Source organism: Pelmatolapia mariae, linkage group LG15, assembly GCF_036321145.2.
Source record: "Pelmatolapia mariae isolate MD_Pm_ZW linkage group LG15, Pm_UMD_F_2, whole genome shotgun sequence".
NCBI lineage: Eukaryota > Metazoa > Chordata > Actinopteri > Cichliformes > Cichlidae > Pelmatolapia > Pelmatolapia mariae.
In genome coordinates, this window is record NC_086240.1 from 11,042,831 (window position 1) to 11,067,049 (window position 24,219).

At 40.4% G+C, this 24,219-nt stretch overlaps 2 protein-coding genes across 2 annotated transcripts; both read left to right on the forward strand.

Annotated features, from left to right (window-relative positions):
- The first annotated feature begins 223 nt into the window (after window positions 1-223).
- On the forward strand, window positions 224-8,175 carry si:ch211-142k18.1 (uncharacterized). The gene is made up of 3 exons (XM_063495492.1): window positions 224-387; window positions 4,938-5,479; window positions 7,244-8,175. The coding sequence occupies exons 2-3, from the start codon at window positions 4,944-4,946 to the stop codon at window positions 7,380-7,382; spliced, it is 675 nt and encodes a 224-aa protein (XP_063351562.1). The 5' UTR covers window positions 224-387; window positions 4,938-4,943; the 3' UTR covers window positions 7,383-8,175.
- Window positions 8,176-8,659: 484 nt separating this feature from the next.
- Window positions 8,660-22,276, forward strand: chrna2b (cholinergic receptor, nicotinic, alpha 2b (neuronal)). Its single transcript, XM_063495491.1, has 6 exons — window positions 8,660-9,386; window positions 14,173-14,324; window positions 15,525-15,569; window positions 15,780-15,889; window positions 17,071-18,238; window positions 20,436-22,276. The coding sequence occupies exons 1-6, from the start codon at window positions 9,320-9,322 to the stop codon at window positions 20,559-20,561; spliced, it is 1,668 nt and encodes a 555-aa protein (XP_063351561.1). The 5' UTR covers window positions 8,660-9,319; the 3' UTR covers window positions 20,562-22,276.
- The last annotated feature ends 1,943 nt before the right edge of the window (window positions 22,277-24,219 follow it).

Consider the following 24,219-nt stretch of genomic DNA (forward strand, 5'->3'; position numbering starts at 1 on the left):
AGCCCCCAGATGTGAAGTAGATCACACTCACTTCACTTCCTCTCCTTCTGCTGCCCCTCTTTCCACTGCAAAGAAAGAAATCATTCAGTTTTGGCCTTTTTTGAAAACATACCCCTCCAGCCCCCCCACCCCTCTTCCCTTCCCCTACCAAGCCCTCCCAACAGCAGGCAGGGGCACACAGACGACCACACTCTCTAGCCAAACCCTAATTGTGTGTGCGTGTGTCTGCATTTTTTCCCCCTGACATGGAGAAGGGGAGCAGAGCGAGTATTTACTCGCTCCACTTGGAAATTGTAGTCCTGGAGCTTTTGAGTTGATTTGCGTAACTGAAAGAGTGGAAGTGGCAGAATCTAACATTTTTCTATCCGAATAAATTCCCGGACGCAGGTAAGTTTGGTGATTGGATTTATGAAAATCTGAGTTTAGTGTACAGTATTAATGGGAAAGTGGCTGCTTTCTCACTGTGTACTCCCCTGGTAGAAGTAGATAAATTTGAATTTATGGCACTTGTATAAAGTTTTGTGTGAAAGAGCTGCTGTTGGTGTGGATGGCTGCTTTTGAGTTGAATGGAAATTTAAAGGGATGTTTTTTGTTTGTTCGTTTTTTTTCACTGTCAGGAAAAAAAGCATATGCATATAAAAAGGTCACATCATAGTGTTCATATATTGCGTAGTTGTGTGCATGCAAAAATGTCTCCACTTTTTATGACTATACTAACAAAAACATCTCTAACTTCCAGGCTTTAATACTATAGTCTCTGCTCTGCTACCTCACTGTTACAACTCCTTGTCCCACTAACACTGTAGCAAGTCTCTGTGTTGTGACATTTGTGAAGCCCACCTGTTCAAGCTTCAAGAAAAGGGGCGGGGGGGGGGGGGGGGGGGGGGGGGGGGCAACAAGACTGAATTATATTGACAACACAAACACTCAGGTTCGCTTTAACCCACAGACATGGAAGAAAGCACGGCCACATTTAGAGATTTGATTGGAAATGCATTTCTGCAAGTGACGTCATTTTCACTTTGATTCCAATTCAAGATTTCAATAATCTGTTCGTCCTTTTTTCCCTTCTATTTCATGTAGATTTGCTACATTTTATTCTATAAAAAGACAATTTAAAGATGCCGACATGCACTTCAGAAAAGAGTGATGACCAGTTGATTATGAGGGTAACTGAAAGGGTTTACTGAATTAAAATCATTTTTTAAATCAGCAGAACAGCATAACAAAAACTCTGCTTAATGCATAGAACAAACGGCTAAAGTGTCCTAATGCTGGTGTTTGAGCTTATGGCTGCTTTCCCTCTGCAGACAAGCTTCTTCTATTTTAAGCCAAAAGAAAAGTCAGCCTATAAAAACAGATCCTTCCACTGAAGCCAAAAAAAGGTCACTATGGGCCACGGAGAGTCGAACACAAACCCATAAGACGCCAGCATGGAAACTGTTCAGACATTTTCCAAAGACAAAGGCAACTGCTCCCGCCACTCTGTGATGTAGACAGGAGCACATGTGCCTCTGGTCAGCGGGGTTTTTAATAGAATGAAATAATGCCACTAAACGTCCTTTGAGTCGCGTCCGTGACTGCTGCGGCGGGAACTGAACGCAGAGACAATAACATTTTTCAAGATTAATTGCATTTCCATTTGGCTGTATTATGTCATTAGGCTGAAAGTTGTCACTCTTGGCCATAAAGTTCGGATTTATTAACATCCAAACGAGTGCAGTGGAAGTTCACGGTGATAAAAAGTTTTGGATATGCTGCATCTCCACACTTCCAGGGCATTAAATGTCTTTGAACGAGTGCTCTCCGCTTATCACAGGTTTCACATTGAATTCACCCACTAGTTTCTCTGGCTTGTTAATCTAATCTGCTGGAGTGAGTCAGCTTACACAGAAGTTAAACACAAATTGTAGACTTATATAGGGCTTTTTCTAATATACAACCAATTAGTTTGAGGACAACACTGGAGGATATCTACATTATCACACAGCTGTCTGCAAAGACTCAAATAGTCAAAATAATAAACCCCATTTGTAGCATGAGATTTTTATTGATCAAAATTCTGTTACAATGCGCATGTCAGTCAAAAGAAAGAATTCTCCTTACTCTAACATAATGACGTCAGGCTCCTGGACTGTGTCTGTGCCTCAAGGTTTCTGTTGGCTACTTGTCTTACAGCAGCCACAGCAAGCAGTGTGTGAGGTCACCATTTAAACTAATCACAAACAGAAGGAGACAACAGTTGGTCGTTTGATGGGCTTTTGCCCTGCAACAGCTCATCTTTAAAAAAAAGAGAAAAAAAGGAGACAGTGTTTACAGTGTGCAGCTGGCAGGAGTGGACATTTGTATTTCTCAGCAAGACAGAGTAATAGGTGAAAGTCAAGCAACTCTGATTTCTAGTTCAGCTGTTGGGAGCTAAAATACTTTCAAGGCTGCTGTGAAAGTAAACCAAATGTGCTCTGACAGCAGAAAAAGGTCTGCAATGCCTCAACCTCAGACCAGACTCAGTTTGAAAAAAAAAACCAAAAACCCAACCATATATATATTTCCAGATGGAGAAGACAGAAGCTTAAACGGGACATGATAAAGTGACAATGCAGCTGTTTCACTGAAAACTGCAACACATGGGAAGGAAGAGCTTCTCATGTGTTGAGCTTGGGATAACAAGCCCTTACTCTTGTGTTTACAAGGTGAATAGATGTCATGAAAGATCCCAAGACAACCGCTGGTTACCAGAAACCACACACACCCTGCTGTAAGGGTACTATTGTCAGCTCTTACAACCCTAGCGTGACACAACTCATGGATCTGCTGAGCCATGGCTCAACCACAGAATGTAAAGCACGCTCTAGTAAATAACCACAACCCAAGCCACATAAAATGTTCCCCTATTTATACTTTTTTACAGCATTTACAGGGTTTGTTTGGTTTAACCAATCACATTTGAATTGAACATTTTCCCTTTAAAGGCACAGGCAAAGCTGAAAAATTCAAAAAACATTTGAGGGACTAAAAGTATTTATTATTTATTTATTTATTACAAAAAGTAAACAAACAACAAAAAAATTGTTGTGCAATCTGAGCATTAAAATTAAAAACTTGAACATCTGAGACGATGCATCAAGTTTCCACCACTGAATTTGACAGACTTTGACAAAGTGTTTGAGTGTGACAGAAGGAATCACAACAAATGTCGGCCACACATAACAACACGATGAATGAGGGCACACACGCCTTTGCTCAAAAAAATGGATGTACGGTTAAAGGAGCAGCCAAAGAAGCAGAGTCTTCCAGATGGAATGATGAGGATGGCTTTCCCATTCTGTGAAAAATCGTGTGGGCAAATAGATGATCAGTATCAGAAATGGTGGGATTATCTACAGCTAATCTCTTTATGTAAGAGACAAGGCTGTAAACCAATAGCTGGAGACACTGCTGGAGAAGAATCACTGCATGAGCTCAGGAACACTTCCCCAAACCATCGTCATCACTGCATCCACATATTCAAGTCAGAACTATGCCATGCAAAGCACACTCATATATGGCCAAGATCCACAAACTATCTGCTTGTTTAAGGACTGAGGTAACATAAACTAAACAAAAACTGTTCAAACTGTTTCTGGGGTATGAAAGCAAAATTCTGTTTGGAAATCATCCTCTGGGCTACAGATAAAAGGGATTATCCAGTTTGATCAGCATCAGTAATCAGGGACATGAGTGCACATGGCATGACGCAGCAAACATTTCGATGTTGAATAACCACCTGGCTTTTCTTGCTGTTAACTCTTAGTTAGAAAAACAGTTCCAACTTGTTAAACTCGTTATCTGCTGGAGATCATTTTTCAGCATCACCTGAATGTCCCTGTTTGGCCTTCTCGCAAAGGAAGACATCATTTTACATGATCTTTTTTATTGACTAGAACAAAATGAAACGAAACATTCTCACTTCAGACGAAGGTGAGAACGCAGCGAACCTGAGCTGTTGACCTGTAGCTTAACTGAGTTAGCTGTTAGCTGCCATTGTGTCAAGGTACAGAGTGTAAATAATAATAATGTATACTTTATTGATCCCCGTGGGGAAATTACTTGTTTTTCTCTGCATTTGACCCATTCACTCAGTGAAGCAGTGGGCAGCCACTAAGCAGGCGCCCGGGGAGCAGTGTGTAGGGACGGTACCTTGCTCAGGGCTACCTCAGGGTAGCCGTTCAGTGGATTCGAACCCCCGACCTTCCGATCATGGGGCAACCACTCTACCTACTGAGCTATCCCTGCCCTAAAACATTGTGGGGCAGAGGCGTTGCATCTGAGACAGCCCAGGCACATTAAGTTCAACAGCAACAACAAATGAGACCAAATTTACATTTAGAAAAAATAGTTAACAGCGCTGTTTTATTTATTTATTTAAAAAAGAAAGAAAAAAAACAGCCTCCAGTTATACTAGTCCACGTATGTGGTGTGGCTGCCTGTTCACAACGGTTGATTGACCAAATTAGTGCAGTCTTTCACACAATGAAAACATCTGGCACACTGTGAAATTAAAAATTCAACAGAGCAGTCGCTGCACGTTTAAAATGAAGTCTTTAGTTTCCAGATTCCTGCAGAGTGTTGCTTAAGAACTCATTTTTGCTTATCACAGCTGCATATTTAGAAATGTTTCCGCCAAACGTGAGACCATAAAAATATCTTAAATGTAAATAGGATGTAAATAAGCTCAGCTTCAGCACTGAATACATGGTGTTTGTGCCATTTATACAAATTACATGCATGCATTGTATGTTATGAATTCTAATTTACAACATGAAGAGTCCCCCAGCTTTTTTTTATTAATTAAGTATGTAAGTGAAGTAAACCAGCCCACTTGCATATTTATCTCACTTAGTTTTATTATCTTCACCAGTTGGCCAAGTTCACACTCACTCACTTCTACCTCTTTTCAGGTTACCATGCGATATTGTTGGACAAACGTCATCTTTGCTTTGGTATCCATGGCAACCCTAGCACTGTGCCAAAGTGGAGATGGGGACTGGGGTTCAGGCTTTGACATCTACTCTGTGATAATGGCCACCAATAACACATTGCAGGCTGTTGGTGATGAGCCTGCGAAGGTCAAAAACAGCCACGACTGGACCACATCGGCAACACCGTCACCTACACCTGTGCTCCACCACGAGCCCCAGCCGGACAGGTGCTCAGTCCACTTCAGCACCAACACTGCTTCAGCTCGAAGGCTGAAGGCCCAGAGAGAGGAGCTGGCCTACCTGCAGGCCATACAGCATGGGAACAAGGCAGTGATGGAGAACTTAGTGCAATTTGTAGGGGATGAACTGGGAGATCAGCGCTATGAAGATGTGATCAAGGAAAATGTAATTAGTATTCAAGAGGATCAGAAGAGCTGCCACGAAGTGGTAGAAAAAGCAGAAGAGGATCTAAAAAAGCAGCTGGAGGGAGACGTACCGGACTCCTTCTCTGGGATCCACAAGTGAGTGCAGTAAATCATATGTGTTTGTGCCAAACGTCATAAAGTTAACAGCTGAAATGTAAAGACGACAGGTAAAAAGAAAAAGAAAAAAACTGCTGTTTGTTTCTGTCGTGAAGATTAATTAGCTGTGGTAGCACATATACTGAAGATATTGTGGGGAAAGATGACGTAAAAAAGAAAAGATGTGGGTTGACTTAAGTCTATCACCAGGCAGTTGCTGGTTACTGAAATTTGAAAATCTGAAATTTTGCAATATTTTTTCTTTCTTAGATTTATGATTTATGTTAAATGGGCTTTGTTTGGGATTTGGACTTTTTAATTGATAAACACAAGCGTTGGAAAAATTTGATAACCATTTTTCATTTTTTCCAGAATCATAAATTAAAACCAGTGTTGGGCAAGTTACTTTGAAAAAGTAATTAATTATAGTTACTAGTTACTTCTTCAAAAAAGTAACTGAGTTAGTAACTGAGTTACAAGATTCTAAAAGTAATTAATTACTTGAAAAGTAACTATTGCGTTACTTTAAAAAAAAAGTTTAACTCTCTCTCTCTCTCTCGCTGTCACTCCTAAAACTCCCCCCTCTTCCTAAACAACCAAATGTCATGTTGCCATATCATTTTTGATTGGTCGACATGGTGCATTTTTCCACCAACACGAAAGGGATGAATTTTTTTTGGTCATAAGCAGAGAGTGCTTGCTAGCGCTGTCCTTAGTAAACGTGACGAAACTATTCAGGAAAAACACGTGTATATATTGTTTATCATGACTCTGGTTTTACGTGGCCTATCAACACAATTTAAAAACTGGTATATATCACCTTGTTGCTTTGTCATCTTTAAGTGGTCATGTGATTGGCTTACCCCGACTACTTTATTCTTCCTCAACCAAACAGTAGCACTCACGCAATTGTTTTGCCCCTTAGCTCCAGGTGTGCCAGAAAGTGATTGCCGTCCGTGGGAGCGCGCGCAGCTGCTTAAAGCTGTAGCGCCCAGATTACTTACAGCTACTTCCGTGCAACTGATATAAACTGCGGTAACCTGAACACAGCTTCAACCGTCTGTTTGTTGAAAAATAGTAATGCGACCGTGCCACATTTTGTTGCTAGTAACGGTAACGGCGTTGTAATGATAGGAATAGTAATTCGTTAGATTACTCGTTACTGAAAAAAGTAAGGCCGTTACTTGTAACGCCGTTATTCCCATCACTGATTAAAACACTACCCAAATAAACAAAAAACAAAACTAGATTAAACTACGTTAATCATTAATAATAAAATAGTAATTGTTTACCAAACTGAGACTCATTTTAGGTATCTGAAGCTGACGCACTGTGTAAAAACCAATTTCTAATATAAAAGAGAAACAGACTAACGGGTGGTTTTTTTTGGAAGCACCTAAACACCCCGCAATTAGAAGAAATAAATCTCTGGATAATAAGCAGGTGACTCAGGGAAAAATGCACTGAAATGAAAAAGATTGAGGACTACACACAAGGGAACTATGGTAACAAGGCGAAGATGAACTCAATCAGACAATAACAAGGGCAGGAGAAGAACAAAGATAGGCAACAAAAAGTATCACAAAGAGACCCGGTGGCATATAAGTGGTAGTTTCTTGAACACATGTGATCCCCCCATTATATTATCATGTCCTCACATTTTCTTTTTCTTACCCTCTGCTGTTGTTTCTTCTTGTGTCCGGTGCTTTCTCTTTGTCATCACTCACTCGGCCGGCCACCTGGACTGTTGGTCCTGCGGAGCAGAATCAGAGAGGAGTCCTTGGCCTTTGAAGACATGCTTCGTGCTGCAGCGGACATCGCCAGCAGGCTGGAGAGCTCAGCACAGGCCCTGCACGCTTCATTCACCAAGCAAATGAAAGACATTGTGAAAATCCATCGCTGAGAAAGCATTGAAAAGTGTTTTGAAAAGTGTTTATGCATCATCCTTGAATTTGTGAATGATGTTTGGCATTCCATGAGGTCCCAAATTCAGGAAATATACCCTCTCGCCATTTTGTAATTGTATTTTTATGTACATGTGCTGAGCAGTGCTGGGATGCAACAGTGTGTTAAGGTTAGACTTCACATCAACTGAAGCAGTCAACGAAGATGGATTGTTGACACCTCCCTTTCACTGAATATCCCCAGGACGGATGACATATGATTTTCCATCCACGCATTATTCATGGAATTTTTGTGAGGTCAAATATGGGAACAGCATGCAGTGCAGCTTTGAGCTAAGCTCCGTGTTTATGGATCAAAATAGATGGGCCTTCGGAGAACAAAACATAATGACTCTGTTACTCTTCTCCAGGGGAAGCTATGGGTTGGCCATCTGGTTCCAGGGTAAGGATGGAGTCTGGGATATACTTATAATGACTATGTGGTAATAGAGATTTTGTTTCTGCAACAATAAGTGAGGGAGGGGACTGGAACAACTAATAAAGGGTTTGTTTTCTTAAGAGAAATATCCATGGGGATAAATTTCTATATAAATATTAAGACAGATCCTATGATTAGAGGGGGAAAAAAGAGGATAAACTGTCTATGCAAGATATGTTTGCACAGTTTCCAGGCTTAAGCAACCTATTTAAACAAGGTTTCTCTTTAATCCCGGTAGGACTTCCTGAAGGGGGATGCCTTTTCATTTTTTAAAATAAAATATGTAGCATTATATTGTTACAAGTTTAGAAAATAGATTTATGTTCAATCCTATAAACGGCAAAAATTTACATAAATAAAGCACTTTGTTGTTTGATGTTTTTTACACTTACTTTTTTTTTAACAAAAATATTCATTATGGTGTTTTCACAGCTCCTGTGCTCATCAGTAGTTTGGGGTACAAACTTCACTCACCCGGTCTGCCCTCTAGCTGTTTTCCAAATATATATCGCACCATGCTGTGCCGTGTTCAGCTTCACGTCACTCGTCACTCATTCTTTGGATCTTTCAAAGAATAATTACTGTATTAAAGTCGAGGCTCATAACTTTTTTTAAATGCATTTTTAACTTGGTTTCTTGAATAGCTGGTCAGCATTTAAACACACTGGTTCTGTGTATGTGTGTCTCTTAAACACACACACACACACACACACACACACGGAGGGAGAGACAGGGAGAGGGAGAGAGAGAGCGAGAGCGAGAGCGAGAGAGCGAGTCGCTTTAGGTGCCAGATAAAGAGTCAAATGCTCAGAAGTGCCCTGCATCTCCTCCTGTTTCGGCAACCTTACATATTACACTTATTACACTGTCCAGCTGCCAGTCATGGAAAACTACTACTTTGAATTTTAGAACAGAACACACTCACAGGACTCATCGCATTGGACGCAAAATTCTTGGCACCCTGCGTAACAGGCGCATTTGTTTGGATACTCTCTGCACAGAAGAAAATCGGACTACTTTCCGTGAATTGATTTCCTGAAAACAGATTTATAGAGATACTTTTATGAGCTGGTATGAGCAATTACAGCAAAGCTGGGACACACAGTGTTATAGTGCCGCTCCCTGATTCAGCACCCAGTGATGGATAGCGCTCATTGTGCGGAAACTGATGGCACAGTACTCGCTCTCCTCCGGTCCAAACAGCGCTGACAGTGAGCAGAGACGGAGACTTATGGATGCTGAGATCTAAAGTAAGTCAGTCAGAGCGCTGTCACTGTCATTCCCCGCCCACAGAATTGAAAGCGGTTATCGTGACAGTAGCTGTGATGTGGTCCTAACGTGCTTCTCAGCTGCGAAGATGACAGATGTTGCTCACACTTTTCCACATAGCGTTTCGACAGTGGACGGAAGCTGCTCCGTGCTTTCTTGTGAAGTTTTCTTTGCTGTCAAGAGGACGAAATGGGATCCAACCACCTGTTCTCCGCCGGGACGGCTTTTATTTGGGCGCTACTCTTGAGTCCGGCCGGTAAGTACTTCTACAACTATGTTTTCTAGTGGGCTAATGTTAATGACAGCAATAATAGCAGGTGTGTTTGAACCATGGGGGTTCTGAGAGATGAGCAACTGAGCAAGTGCAAAGAAGTAAGTCACAGACTGGAAAAATATATTCTAACCTTACTGTTCAGTTATGCTCGGCACTTTTCAAAATTAAAGGTGAGCGGATCGATCCAAACAGGGATAGTATTGATGTAATTGCTAGTATCGGTATTGGATCGATACTAGCGCGATACGTTTTAAGTTTATACCTTTAAGTTTAGTGTGTAGCCCACTGAATTGTGTTAAATAAATTATTTATCTGTTTTTTTATGGAAAAATATACCTCAAACATGCACTATAAAAAAGGAGAAAAAAAGTTTATAAATAAATACCTTTCTATGTTAAAAGTATTGGTATCCGTATCTGCAAAATTAGCCCTGTATTTACTTGGTATCAGAAATTTGCAGTCTCACACATGACTACTTAAAAGGCTCACGATCCTATTTTCACATTTAGTTGGATGTCTGTTTCATGCATTGGGAACTACCTCTTCATTTAACACGTTCACCTCCAGAGAAGCAGCCATTTAGCTTATGAGAAAAGAAGTTGTTGTTAGGAAGATAAATAGAAGAAATGTGAGAGATAAATGAAGGCGTTTGCTTCTTTCTGTACAAAAGCAGGACAGCGGACAACATAACAGTGTGAAAAATGAGCCACACAAATTGGTGCAACAGCTGATAGTCATGCTGCTACATTTTCAGAGGAAGTTAATCTTGTTTCAAAAAGCTACAAAGGGACCAGAGAAGGAAACATCTTTAAAGGAAGAAACTGAGAGACGACTGGAGCAGTCCATGCCAGATCGTTTCTCAATTTGTTGCTTTTGTTGTGAAATGATTTAAGCTACAATTTCTTACGGTCTAGTCCATACTTTTGTGGAAACAGTATTTGATTCATTCAAACTTGACACTGAAGTCCAGTTAGCTACTCTGGAAGTCCAGTTTTACATGGATGTCAAAATCTGCAATCACAAATTATCAGTTGCAATCACAACTTATGTGCAGACAAAAAGCATTCCCATGCAGAGATCGAGAATAAAATGAGTTCTTGTTGAAAAGGGTTTCAAAGCACCAAATTTACTCTGTCTCTGTATGCTTCAGTTATCAAATGTGTAGGTAGACTACATAATCATATGCTTATTGGTATGACATAGATAGATTTCAGCTTTCTGACTTAAACCCTGCAGTTTTTCACACACACACACACAAAGAAAATATCTGCGGCATTCTTTTAGTGAACTTTTTACTGTAATTATTTGACAGCCCAATTTCATGAAAAGCACCTCTGGCCAGAGAAGCTGCTGACTCGATGATCCAAACTGGTCAGTGTTTTAAACACCTTGCCAAGTGACTTGGCTAAGGTCCAAATATACTGGGCCCAGTGTGCCGGATGTTGAAGGTGTCACCTCATTTCAACTCTCCCCTGGCACGAGGTTTGATATGTGGCACCCAAGAGGCTTTTTCCAGCGCCACATCTGGTCTTTCCCAGATGCACGGACAGATGAATGTGCACTGCCCCGACTGTCAAGATAGCAGATAGGAATTCTCTAGTGCCTGCTTGTTTGCCAGATTGAAATTAGTTCATGATAACAAGACATGAGCCCAGGTGTACCTTAGGCAAATTGAAAGTGAATTCACATATTGATTACCACCTCTAATGTATATTTTCTACAAACTACTGCATCAACAAGAGAAGAAGGACCTTGCCAAATTTTGCATCCTTTGCAGCCTTTTGTTGGTAAAGCCAAACTAAACCAAGCCATTCAGTTAGCACAGGCAATAAATCTCACTGAAGCAGTTTTGCATGTATTGCTTGGATTAGCTCTGTGCGACATGTAAGTCCATCAAGTGGTCATCGTCTAGTGGCCTGTCCTACAGTTACAGGTTGTAAATACATGGTAATGCTGTCAACAGAGCCACAACTCACCCATGGACAGATAGTGATGTGTCCTTGGCTAAGCAACCATGACTGCTGCCAGATGAAGGTGGTCCAAGGTCTCATTTGAAGGTCCCTTGATGGTAGCGCACTTGAGTGGACCCTATTATAACCTATGCTAACAAACAGAGCTCCAGAAACATTGGTGTATTAGTGACATGTAGAGGTAATCACATCTTAATTGAGTTTTTTTATTTTTTTATTTTGATACAATTATTTTTTTTCTGCTTTGATTAATTGAACAATTAGGCAAAATATCAGTAAACAAAAATGCCACATCATTAAATATTTTGACATTATTGAACACACACGTATTTTCTTTGTTACTGAATTCTAAATGAGAACCATACAAAAACCATCTAAAAGTTATAATCTGCCATTCTGTAAAGACTTTATAGTGGGTAATTTAGCATGAGCAAAACAATATATTTTTAAGCCATTAGTTGGCATTACAATTGGACTGAATGAGTGCAGCTACATCGCAAACAATAAAGTGACAGTTTAAGAGGTGCATTGTGCCAGTACCTAGGCAGGTAGATGTACAGTAATAGCAAATATAAAACACATTCAAGGTACTCAATACAAGTTAGATGCAAGATGCATCGGAAAGCCAGTATTATTGACCAATATTAGCTATTTGCAGATTTTGCAGATTTATTGGTATTGACATTTACACAGGCTGATAAGTTTAATTTTAAAAAGTAGAGGTGAGAGAAGCAACTTCGAACCATATTGTGAGTGTTGATGTTGAATACTTTGTCCACCGGAGGGTGCTCTACAACTTCCCTGTTAGCAACACATGTTTGGCATGTCATAAACACAACAACCAGCTGATCCGAGCGCAGTCACATGAATCGTAAATGACTAAATAAACAACCACACATAATAAATATAAGGGAACTTTAACTGCACGGTGATGCGGTGGTTTGCAATGTTGCCTCAAAGTAGAAAGGGCCTGAGTTCAAATCAACCAACTGGCCCTGATTCAAGGGGTTGTGTCTGTGCGGGTTCTCTCCAGTTTTGTCGCACAGTCCAAAGACATGCAATTAGTGTAGATTGATGATTCTAAATTACCCATAGGTGTGAATGTAAGTGAGACTGGTTGTCTGTCTGTCTCTCTGCATTAGCCCTGCAATAGACTGGCGACCTGTCCAGGGTGTACCCCTGGACAGGGTGTGCCCCTCGCACTACGACAGCTGGGATAGGCTCCAGCCACTGCTACCTTTCTAAAAGAAAGAAATTAGTGTTTTTCAAAAATAACCAAATATTGGTGTCGATATCAGTCTCAGGCTACGTTCACACTGCAGACAAAAGCGCATCAAATCCAACTTTTTTGACCCTATGCGACCCATATCCGATCATGGTACGACAGTGTGAACAGCACAAATCCGATATTTTCAAATCCGACCTTGGTCACTTTCGCATGTGGTACTGAATCCGATACATATCTAATGTTTTAGAAAGCGGCTGCTGTTTGAATGGTCATGTCGCATTAAATCCGTCTTTTACGTCACTGACACAAGACAGACGCCAATTATCAGCGCCGGAGAAGACAAACGAGAAAGCATGGCGGCCATCGTTAAAGCACGGGCTCTCTTTTTTCTCAGTGTCCTTTTTTCTCTAATTAATTTGTCAAAATTCTGTATATATATATATATATATATATATATATATATATATATATATATATATATATATATATATATATATGCCTAATCTCCCAGCATCAGTATGTGAAAAAAAAATTAGACAAACACACCCAACCGTTAGCCTCCACTACAAATCAGAAGCATCAGTTAATTGTTTCATGCATCAGACGTAACACAGAGTGACAGACAGCTCAACAATAAACACCCTTCACTGGTGAGAAATTAGCTCACCTCCACTTAACAGTAGCAAGTAATGATGTGTGTAATTGACTCTGACTACACTGATGAAGGTGGAAGCAGTAATCCCCAAGGGACGGGATTCCTGTCTATTTCCATGCTTTTCATTCTGCAGAAACACAATACGGTGACTCAGTCCCAGCTTGTACACAAATCTGTCTAGAGTGCATATTCAGAATCAATTTAATCAAGCCGCCTCTCACTGCGAGGCCTTACATACATAATAATAAGACTTTAGAGATTGTATAGCTGAAATGGCATTACTGTCGAGGGGAGGAGAGACGCTTCCTTTGTCTCCACCTTCTCAGCTTGAGAGATTCCAGCAGGCAGCCCTCAAGGGGAGCCGAGATCAAGAGATCAAAAGATTTGCTAAGATGTGAAAAGTCGATAAGACTTTACAAAGAAAAGTCTTAGATGTTTAGAGTAGGCTTCTGTGATGAAGCACGACATGTTCGCAGTTCTCTCTTGCTCCCAATAGCAACCCAGATGCCAGCCAGATTTACTAGTATTTGTTAAGTGAAGATTAGGAGAGACACAGATGACAGAACATGGATGTGATCCCAACATATACCATTCAGCTTCCTCTTCTTTCGTCGCATTTCAGTCTTAGAATGCCATACCATTAAATATTAACCAATAATATTAATGCATTAAAAAAGTGCAAATGCATTTAGTGTCAAGATACAGGCGAGGTCTTTATCACATACACCTTTAGTTTTAACAGCCCCACGTTAGCTTATTTAAATGTTAACAAACTCTATGATGCAGATCCAAGAGAGATGAAAAAATATATTAACCGACAAGAGAATAGAAATATTACAAATTCCTAAATTACCCACTTCACTTATTGCATTTGTCTTTTATAAATGGCTAACTACACCAGTAATGTATCCACAGCCCTCTGTGACGAGAAGACCCACTCACATGCTGAAGATGACCTTTTCAAGACCCTGTTCGCTGGGTACAACAAGTGGTCGAGACCTGTGCCAAACATCTCAGACGTCGTCATTGTCAAGTTTGGACTCTCCATAGCCCAGCTTATTGATGTGGTGAGTGTTTGCCTTGGGATTGCCGCAAACAGCTGGTGATGTGGCATCTGATGCCTCTAGTGCAGGGGTAGGCAACTCCAGACCTCGAGTGCCAGTGTCCTGCAGGTTTTGGATCTCACCCTGATTAAACACATCTGAATCAAATGATTAGTTCATTACCAGGCCTCTGGAGAACTTCAAGACATGTTGAGGAGTTAGCCATTTAAATCAGCTGTACTGGATCAAGGACACATCTAAAACCTGCAGGACACCGGCACTCGAGGCCTGGAGTTGCCTACCCCTGCTCTAGTGTCATTCAGAAAAAATATATGAACGTTCAATTTGATTCAATTAAATTTTATTTATACAGCACCAAATAACAACAACAGTTGCCTCAAGGCGCTTTATATTGTAAGGTAGACCCTACAATAATACATACAGAGAAAAACCCAACAGTCATATGACCCCCTATGAGCAAGCACTATGGCGACAGTGGGAAGGAAAAACTCCCTTTCAACAGGAAGAAACCTCCAGCAGAACCAGGCTCAGGGAGGGGCGGCCAAAGACATGCTGTGGAAGAGAGAGTTAGAGATTAATAACAAGTATGATTCAGTGCAGAGAGGTCTATTAACACAGTGTTTGAGAAAGGTGACTGAAGAAGTAACACTCAGTGCATCATTGAAATCCCCCAGCAGCCTACGCCTATTGCAGCATAACTAAGGGAGGATTCAGGGTTACCTGATTCAGCCCTAACTATATGCTTTAGCAAAAACGAAAGTAAAGAGTAGAGATAGTGTCTGTCTCTCTGGAAGCTGGTTCCACAGAAGAGGGGCCTGAAAACCGAAGGCTCTGCCTCCCATTCTACTTTTATATACTCTAGGAACAACAACAACAATGTTCAGATGTCTTCATCACCAAAACCCTTATGATCGGTGATGATAGGGTTATAATATTTCTGTGCATTGACTAAATACAGTGATGTCTGTACAGTATTTGCTCAAACTTTGGTTTCAAGGTCAGTGTAGGTCTGTTCATGGCTACACTACATCCCACAGCTATGAAGGAAGCTGTCTATATGATTTCCATAAAGTCAATAAAGTAGCAGAAAGTTATATTTGAGTTTTCCTTTGACAAAACACCATATTTCTCTGGTCTGAACCCCCGGTTGACAACTTTAACAATATTTCCATCATTCCCGCTCTCTATCTGTCTGTCTTTCAGGATGAAAAGAACCAAATGATGACAACCAACGTGTGGCTTAAACAGGTTAGGAAATCTAGTGTCAGTGTTGATTTATTATTAAGCTTTTATTTTATTTTATTTTATATATTCAGGAGGGGATATGGTGACATGAAATGTTAGGAATGCAAAAAAGCATTTGCATTGTTGAAGTTTTGACGAAGTGAATGACTCATATGATGAATACAAATGGGGCCACGGCCCTCCAGACTGATTCGTGTTGTTTGTGTCTCGCAGGAGTGGAATGACTACAAGCTTCGCTGGAGACCGTCTGACTATGACAACGTGACATCCATAAGAGTGCCGTCAGAGCTCATATGGGTACCAGATATTGTCCTCTATAACAAGTGAGTCTGAGATAAAACGTAAGGGTTACTGCATTTCTTTTCTTGGCTATCTAATTAACTCTTTATTAAAATAAATATAAAATACACTCAGACCTACAGTAAAGCTCAGTTGTGCAAATGAGCGTATGACAGTATAATAACTATGATTGTTCAAGAAACGAATATCTAATATTCAGTTAAACAGCTTTAGTCTGATATTTGTTGCATTTTGTTTAACAAACTCACTAAACTGATTCATCTTTTATTCTGATTAATACACTGTCAAACAATTGATTATTAGTCTATTCAGTTCTGAACTACATAACCAATCACAGTTATTTCTCTCTACCGTACTGAGACGCTGCTGAACACTTTAAGGTTTGCCAAAATGCTTCAGAGGATTGTAACGGCAGATTTAGGGCTGTCTAACAGCTATGCTCTTATTGTAGTATGACAAAGGAGTCCAAACTCACGCCCATTGCCTTAATGGTATGTGTAAGAAGATGGCACCATCTAGTGGTCTGTGAAAACAATGGTTTGCTCCTCTTTCTCATGTTTCTTCCAGTCCTGATTGGGTGGCTGGTTTTATTTGTACCTTCTGAGATATGTGCGGTATACTTTACACACTGATGTAAACACAGCTCTTTATTATCTGTTTCATTTAGCAAAATGAAAAAGATACTCCATTTTATATTTTGCACGTCTGTTAGTAAAAGTTGGTGGAGTGCATTTCATTTCATCGAAATGAAGGCAACCTTTACATGTCTATCGCTCCAGTGGGAAACTTATTGCAAAAACCACTTTTGAGAAATGTCTCCCGTCACCTAAATTCACCTCCTGGAGATTAAACCGAGCACGCTGATGATAGGTTTCTGCTCCAGCGCGCTCGTGTAATCACAGTCTGTATGTGAAATTAAAAGAGGTGAGACTGATTAAATGATAAGGACGTATGATTACGTCTTCTGCTGAAGCTAGTGTTGCCATTAAAGTGGTGAATGGAGGGGAGATTACAGACAGTTTTTCACTACATAGTTTCCAAAATGAAAAAAAAAAGGAAAAGGAAATAAAATCTCAGGAAAGAAGAAGGGGAATAGAACTGATCACAGCGAAGGTTATGATTTCTTATCTGATGTAGCCTTTGCTCTAAGATGAGGTCTATTGTGTGTTTCCATGACTTATATGACAAACTTCTCCTTCTGCAGTGCTGATGGCGAATTTGCTGTGACCCACATGACAAAAGCTCACCTATTCTACACGGGCAAAATTCGCTGGGTGCCTCCTGCCATTTACAAGAGCTCTTGCAGCATTGATGTCACCTTCTTCCCCTTCGATCAACAAAACTGTAAAATGAAATTTGGCTCCTGGACTTACGACAAAGCCAAAATTGACTTGGAGCAGATTGAAAATACTGTGGATCTCAGCAACTACTGGGAGAGCGGCGAATGGGCCATTATCAATGCCGTGGGAACGTATAATACAAAGAAATATGACTGCTGCCATGAGATTTACCCAGACATCACTTACTTCTTCATCATCCGACGTCTTCCCTTATTTTACACAATCAACCTCATCATCCCCTGTCTGCTGATCTCATGCCTCACGGTTTTGGTTTTCTATCTACCGTCAGACTGCGGTGAGAAGATTACCCTGTGTATCTCCGTGTTGTTATCCCTCACTGTCTTCCTGCTACTCATCACGGAGATCATACCTTCCACATCCCTCGTTATCCCTCTCATCGGCGAGTACCTCCTCTTCACCATGATTTTTGTCACCCTGTCCATCGTTATCACTGTCTTTGTCCTCAACGTCCACCACCGCTCTCCCAGCACTCACAAGATGCCCCATTGGGTCCACTCTGTGTTCCTGGACTTGATTCCACGTTGGTTGTTCATGAGACGGCCCGCACCAGATGGCCGCCGTCGCAGGCTGTTGCTCCTTCAACAGGAAGCGGTGGCAGAGCGGCGCCAGCTCCGAATAACCGGGTATAAATCGGGCAACTGTATCAGCACCTCAGCTAACTGGCTAAGAGATGGAACCACATTGGAAGACCCCGAGAGAAGCTGTTATGAGGACTTGGAGCTGGGAACACTGACATCCTATTTCTCCTTCCGTCCTCCTTCTCCCAGACCTCCAGGGTCAACTCCTCCGCCACAACAAAAAACCCCACAGAACAGCCAGAGCCGACAAGAGGTGGTGGCAGGGGGGAACAGGCACTTAACTGGAACCAGAGGTAATTCCACTCCTCGGCCGGCTAAAGTTGACAATAAAGTGTCACAGTCAGCTTTCCTGCTTTCACCAAGTGTCATGCGTGCATTAGAAGGGGTGCACTACATTGCAGACCACCTGAGGGCTGAGGATGCTGACTTCAGTGTGAGTATCAAGGAAATAATGCATCTAATATAAAAGCAGAATGGCATTTTGTTCATTTGTATTACTGATGGTATTCCAATTTACATTTATCTCAGTTATGATACAAAATCATACTCTGGGCATGTTGATTAGATAATACCTGTGCAAGGTGCAATCAAAATTCCTACTACTCTATATAAATTAAAAATCATACGTGAGTTAAATTTGGCTGCCATACACTTCAAGATTGTCTTCAAGCCACAGACGACTCTCGGTGTTCCTCCTATGTTTGAAATGCACCCTGGAAATTTTGTTCTGACCGCCTGCTGTTCAATGAGTGCTGAATATTGTCCGAGTGTAAAAATAGGCCCCATCTTGAATTTCATTTTAGGAAAGAGAAAGAAGTTGCATGGAACTGAGTTTAGTAAGCAGGGTGGTTAATGAGCAGTGTTTGGGCATGGCCTGTCGATGGTACATGCAACAATTCACAATCCTGTGAATGTTGAAAAATGGCAAACCAGGATTTAGAGTGCACCCGTGACCTTATGGACTTTATGGCCATCATTCAGGATTCTTTCAATGAACAATGCTGTTTAGTTTCCGAGCCGTAGCTGGAGACCCAGCTCTTAATATCAGTGACAGTCCTTCGCAAGTTTGTTAAATTGGTTTGATAGAGATGTTTCCATTTGCTCTGTACAGAAGTTCACTTTTTACATAAATAAATGCATTTATATGAATACGTAACTGTACGTAGTTCTATTTCAAACGCAATTTCTTTTAATACTAAGGCCTGCAATACCTTCACAGCCCACAGGGGGACCCATCCTACACTTTAGGAGTCACTGCAGTAGATCCTGTAGCTGAAGATAAAACTGAATGACTCACAAACAAGCAGCTACTGAAGGTGGCTGCAGTAGAGGCCTAACAGAGAATCTCCAGATGAGAATCATCCAAGAATGAAAATAATCTTTATATTTTTAATTATGAGTTTGTCCATTTATTTTTGAGCCACTGCAAATGGGGGATTGTGAATAAAAATGTATATAATTCCTAAAAAGTTAGGGCAATGTTTTTACAAAACCCCACGAGTTAAAGTGTGCACCTTAATCTCATCTTGATTCTTTGATTTAAAATCCACTGAGATGGTTTGCAAAAGCAAAGCTGCATTTGTGTCGTCCGACCTACAGATGTATACTGATACCCAGAACATGTAAAAAAAAAAAAAAAAAAAAAAAAAAATCTTAAGCTCTCAGTTTACCATGACACCTGACAATAAGAACCAAAATAAGCAGTATATACTGAAGTTTGATAACTCAGTCTTTTAGTGTCTCAGTCCGTAGTCTCTCAGTAAGACTTTGTCCTGCCAAAACAACTTTAACATCTCCCCTTTGGTTGTTAAAAAATATTATTCAGATTTTTATCAATATTGCGCCTCTTACTGCATTTGAAAAACCAGACAGGAGGGCAGAAAGCCTGCAGAGTATTCATGGACAAAATAGCAAGGATAAGAAATTTAGCATACTCTTTCTTATCCTTAGAACCTATCCCAGCTAGTATAGTGCAAGAGGCGGGGCACACCTTGGATATGTCACCATCTGACACAGGGATAAGATATTCGCACTTCTGGGCAAATTTGAATAACAGAGTGAACATAGTCCCACTTACTGCATATCTTTGGACTGTGGGAGGCAACTGGAGTACCCGGAGAGAACCCACACAAACACAGCAGAACATGCAAACTCCACACATAAGGCCCTTAGCCTCAAACTCAGGATCTTCTTGCTGTGAGGCACCATTCTGCCCTAGAAAAGTAACTTTGGCAGCTGAGTGACTGAAGAGAGCTTTTCTGGAGACAGATATTAAACTTCAAGGGCAGATACATGGAGCAGTAATGCATGGAGCTAAATCCCATTATATGCATAACATCACACTGAAATTACTGTTGGGAGCAGCTAAGAAAGAACTGTTTAAAAGTTTGATTGGTTACAGACAGGTTGTAGCAAATCGCATTGACTGAAGAAAATAGAAGAAACCGGTCAGCAAAATGTGCAGAAATGTGCATGAATATATGACATAGCTTGTGTGATGAGTAGTTTTTCTTATGAAACATATTTTTCATAGCAAACAGTACCACCCATGATGTGAATTATTATTTAAATTCATGATAATTTTTCTGTTCTTGTTCTCCCCCCCTTCTCTGTTACTTCTTTCTGCACAGGTGAAAGAGGACTGGAAGTATGTTGCCATGGTGATTGACCGTATCTTCCTGTGGATGTTCATTATTGTCTGCCTGCTTGGGACAATTGGCCTGTTCTTGCCACCGTGGCTAGCCGGCATGATTTAAGGCTTCTGGGAAAGAATTGTATTCACAGTCACCTCCTCTTGAAAGATACTTTAAAGTGTAGCTGAACTCTTCTTCAAATCGAGTAATCTGACTCAACTTTGTGCAACTCGGTGCAACCCAGGTGTCCTCAAAAGGCCGTTGTGCTCTTTACACGTCACCAAATATAACTTATGAATAGTGGAGACAACTCTGCTATTTTCAGATTCTTATTCCTAGTTGGCTAAAAATCAACTACAATCTACATTTTTAAGGGAAGATCAGACTCAGTAACTTACTGTTAGCTATAAAGTCTTGGCTCAAGTTTCATCTCAGATGCACTTTGTCAGCCTCAGGTTTACTCCTTCAGCATCATCTGTAACATTTCTCAGGTTGTTTTTGACCTGAATGCAAACATTTGCATGTTAACATTCACTAAAGTTAACATGGCTGTTGAAAACTGTGCTAATGTTGGTATTTTAGTGTGCAAATGTTAATCACTTTTTAGCATGTTAGCATAACATGCTAGTTAAATATGTAGTGCCAACGGCTGTGTTAGTAGGGTGTCACAGTGATCACATTTTTCTTTCCTATAGTTTCAGGGATTGCAGCTTAAAACTCAACAACTTAATAACATTGCATTCACTGATAGCAGACGGATCAGTGGAAGCTGTTTGTCATCTTGCTGTCTTAGCAGAAGTCAAACTCTGAATCAGACTCGGTTTATCATCCCAATGTTAGTGTCTTGTAAAAGGCTCAAGGATGGAGATTAAAACATTAAGAAAACAAGCTTGTTTTAAATTCGCCTTATTTTCATGCTCTTTACTTCATAGTTATCTGTCTGTCTTTTTGTCTGACCATTGGTATGTCCAGAAAATGATGACAGCGGCTATATGTGCAGGCGGGGCCGTGCGCGTGTCATCACACGTCATCTGCCTTAAAGGCGTGAATAAAGGTTTCTTCAGCCAGGACACGCGAGGGCTTGATATTCCATACTTATGTGTTGTACCGAGTGAATCGACTGAAAGGGAACTAACTACTAGAGCCTATTCTACATTTGAGTTGTATTTTAATAATATTTGTCATGAATTTGTTCTCTTTGATTCTAAGCAAAGTTTTCTTTCACCACATATTCTGGATGGTGGTGAATAATCCTTCAAGAAATGGGCATTCAAATGTGATATAGTCCTCAGTGCATCCCTAGTCTGATTTTAGTAGGGGTAACTGGACTGGCTGCTCCAAAGGGGATCTTGGACAAATGACTAAATATAATCATTTTCTATTTAATATGCCACCATTGGTCAGTGGTATTGCTCAAAACTGCTTCATGAAGTTTTGAATTCATTTGCTACTTTTAAAGGTTTCCAGTCATGAACTGAAAAATGAAGAGCTTAGTCTGCGTTGCAAGATTTATTATCATCCACTGGAGCCAACAAATGCATGGAAGTTTATCACAATCTGTTCAAGTTGCCATGACACTGGTAAACCAATGAACGTTTAAAAAATAGGGAGAATTAAATATGTGAACAATGCCATCTGGGTTGCTTCTTATCAGATTAAAAGTTGTTGATGACACTGTTCTCTTTGTGTATGGTGGGATGAACACCCATTATTATAGACTATATTGGATACACGTTGGGGTGATTTGGTTAAGACAAAAAATGCATCAGCACAGGTTTTTTCCTTCTGGCGATGCTGCAACAATTCCAAGTATTTTTGATTGAGCATACTATACAATAAAAAGCCATGAAACAAATTTGAAAATTTGTCTGCACACTGTTTACTGACCTTTGAAAAAAACATTTTTCTTATACAGTATTTTTTGTATTCTTTTATACAAGAACTGACTCTGAAACTATACTTAATGATCATCAGTAAAGACTTGAAATATATGTAAATGTTCCTATCTCCTTGTGCTTTAAGATGACCTCATTATGTAGATAATTATACAGTGGTATTTAGAAGTTTACATACAGTCATCATGGGCATGAATTTCAAGGTAATGCTAATGATTTATTTAAATTGTTCTTCTTCCGGGATGGGTGGGTCGGTGGGGGGTTATACAGCATACATCTTTCATGACTTTAAAAAACAAGAATTGGGTGCAGATCTTTGAATTTATTTCATGTTTTCTCTAACCCACATATTCAAAAATATACATACAGGTTTAAATATATATGCACTTCCACTAATAATTGGTGAAATGTCCCTTAGAGAGTTGCACCTCAACCAGACACTTTTGATAGCTGTCAACAAGTTTCTGGCATAATTGTGACTGAATACTTGAACACTCTTCTTTGCAGAACCGACAGAAGCCATTTGAATTGGTTGGTTTCCTTGCATAGACGTGGCTTCTAAGCATAATCCACAAATTTTCAGTTGATGAGGTTGGGGCTTTGGGAAAGCTATTCCAGAGGCTCAGTGTTAGCCTGCATTACCTATTCCACAACCATCGTCTTGTTGAAACACTCAACTGTGTCCAAGTTTAACCGTCTAGCGGATTAATGAATTTTGAGGTAGTCCCCCTTCATTAGGCTATCCATTTTGTGCAACACACCAGTACCACTGGCAACAAAACAGCTGCAGAGCATGATACTACCACCACCATGCTTGACAGTTGATGCAGTGTTGTTAGGTTTGAAAAGCCTCACCTTGATGCCTCCAAAAATACCTCTTGGTTTTGTGGCCAAATATTTTAATCTTTGTCTTGAAATATATATATATATTTTTAAAAACCTCGCTCTAGAAGACATTTGATTTGTCCATATGGGCAGCTGCAAATTTCAGTCAAACTTGAAGCTGTTGAGTCTTTCTTGGTCGGTCTGTGGCGATGTAAAACTGGACAGTGACGCTTCTCGAATGCTGGTAGGTGCTTTGAACTTTCACCTTTCTGCTTTAATACCTGGCCCTCCTCCACTTCATCCCCAGACAGCTATGCATCTGAGACCCTGTCTACAATTCTGGGTAAAATTCTCTTCGTCTCACTTACAAATGGGAGTTGGTAAGTCCTGCTGTCCACTACAAAGGACTAGGAATGAAAGTTTTGTTTTGAAAGTGTTAAAATTATGAAATCCAACTAAATCAAAGAATTATATGTGTCTATAAATCGTATCATTTAATCTCCCTTATATAAATAAATCTGGAGCTGCAATGCTCATCATTTTGAAAAGAAAGTCCATACGCTCTGTTAACCCAACCCCGACATATGTGCCATCAATAGAAATCCCAGTATGTCCTCTTGACACTACAGTATGACTCAGATACATTGCATAAATTGTGGTAGATGCAGAGGTCTCAGACTCATGTCCCTAACAGAGGACAACAATGAATTGCTGGGTCTTTGCGAGGATAATACTGTGCTCTTTAGTTCATTGTTTTACTGTGAGTCATGCCACTTAAATGGCCAACTAACCTTTTTATATGGTCATTTTTATCTCATCCAGCCAGACGACCAGTGAGCTCATGCCATGCCATGGCAAGGCACACATCCACCCCTCCCTCTACAGTTCACTAGAATCACTCATCCTTCTAGAGTATGGCTCAGAATTTGTTGTAATTTGATCACCTAATGACTCTTCAGCCAAACTGTGCTTAAGATCCATGTCGTGTTTGTCATTTTAAAGGCAGTTTTCAGTGTTCACAAAATTCACTACTTATCCTACAATCTTGGTTGGATTTAAGT

Excerpts from the sequence above, each read along its gene's own strand:
- si:ch211-142k18.1 (XM_063495492.1), top strand. The coding sequence starts at position 4,944 with ATGCGATATTGTTGGACAAACGTCATCTTTGCTTTGGTATCCATGGCA. Across the intron at positions 5,480-7,243 it reads TCCTTCTCTGGGATCCACAA|AATCAGAGAGGAGTCCTTGG; the intron begins GTGAGTGCAGTA and ends CCTGCGGAGCAG.
- chrna2b (XM_063495491.1), top strand. The coding sequence starts at position 9,320 with ATGGGATCCAACCACCTGTTCTCCGCCGGGACGGCTTTTATTTGGGCG. Across the intron at positions 14,325-15,524 it reads TAGCCCAGCTTATTGATGTG|GATGAAAAGAACCAAATGAT; the intron begins GTGAGTGTTTGC and ends TCTGTCTTTCAG. Across the intron at positions 15,570-15,779 it reads CCAACGTGTGGCTTAAACAG|GAGTGGAATGACTACAAGCT; the intron begins GTTAGGAAATCT and ends TGTGTCTCGCAG.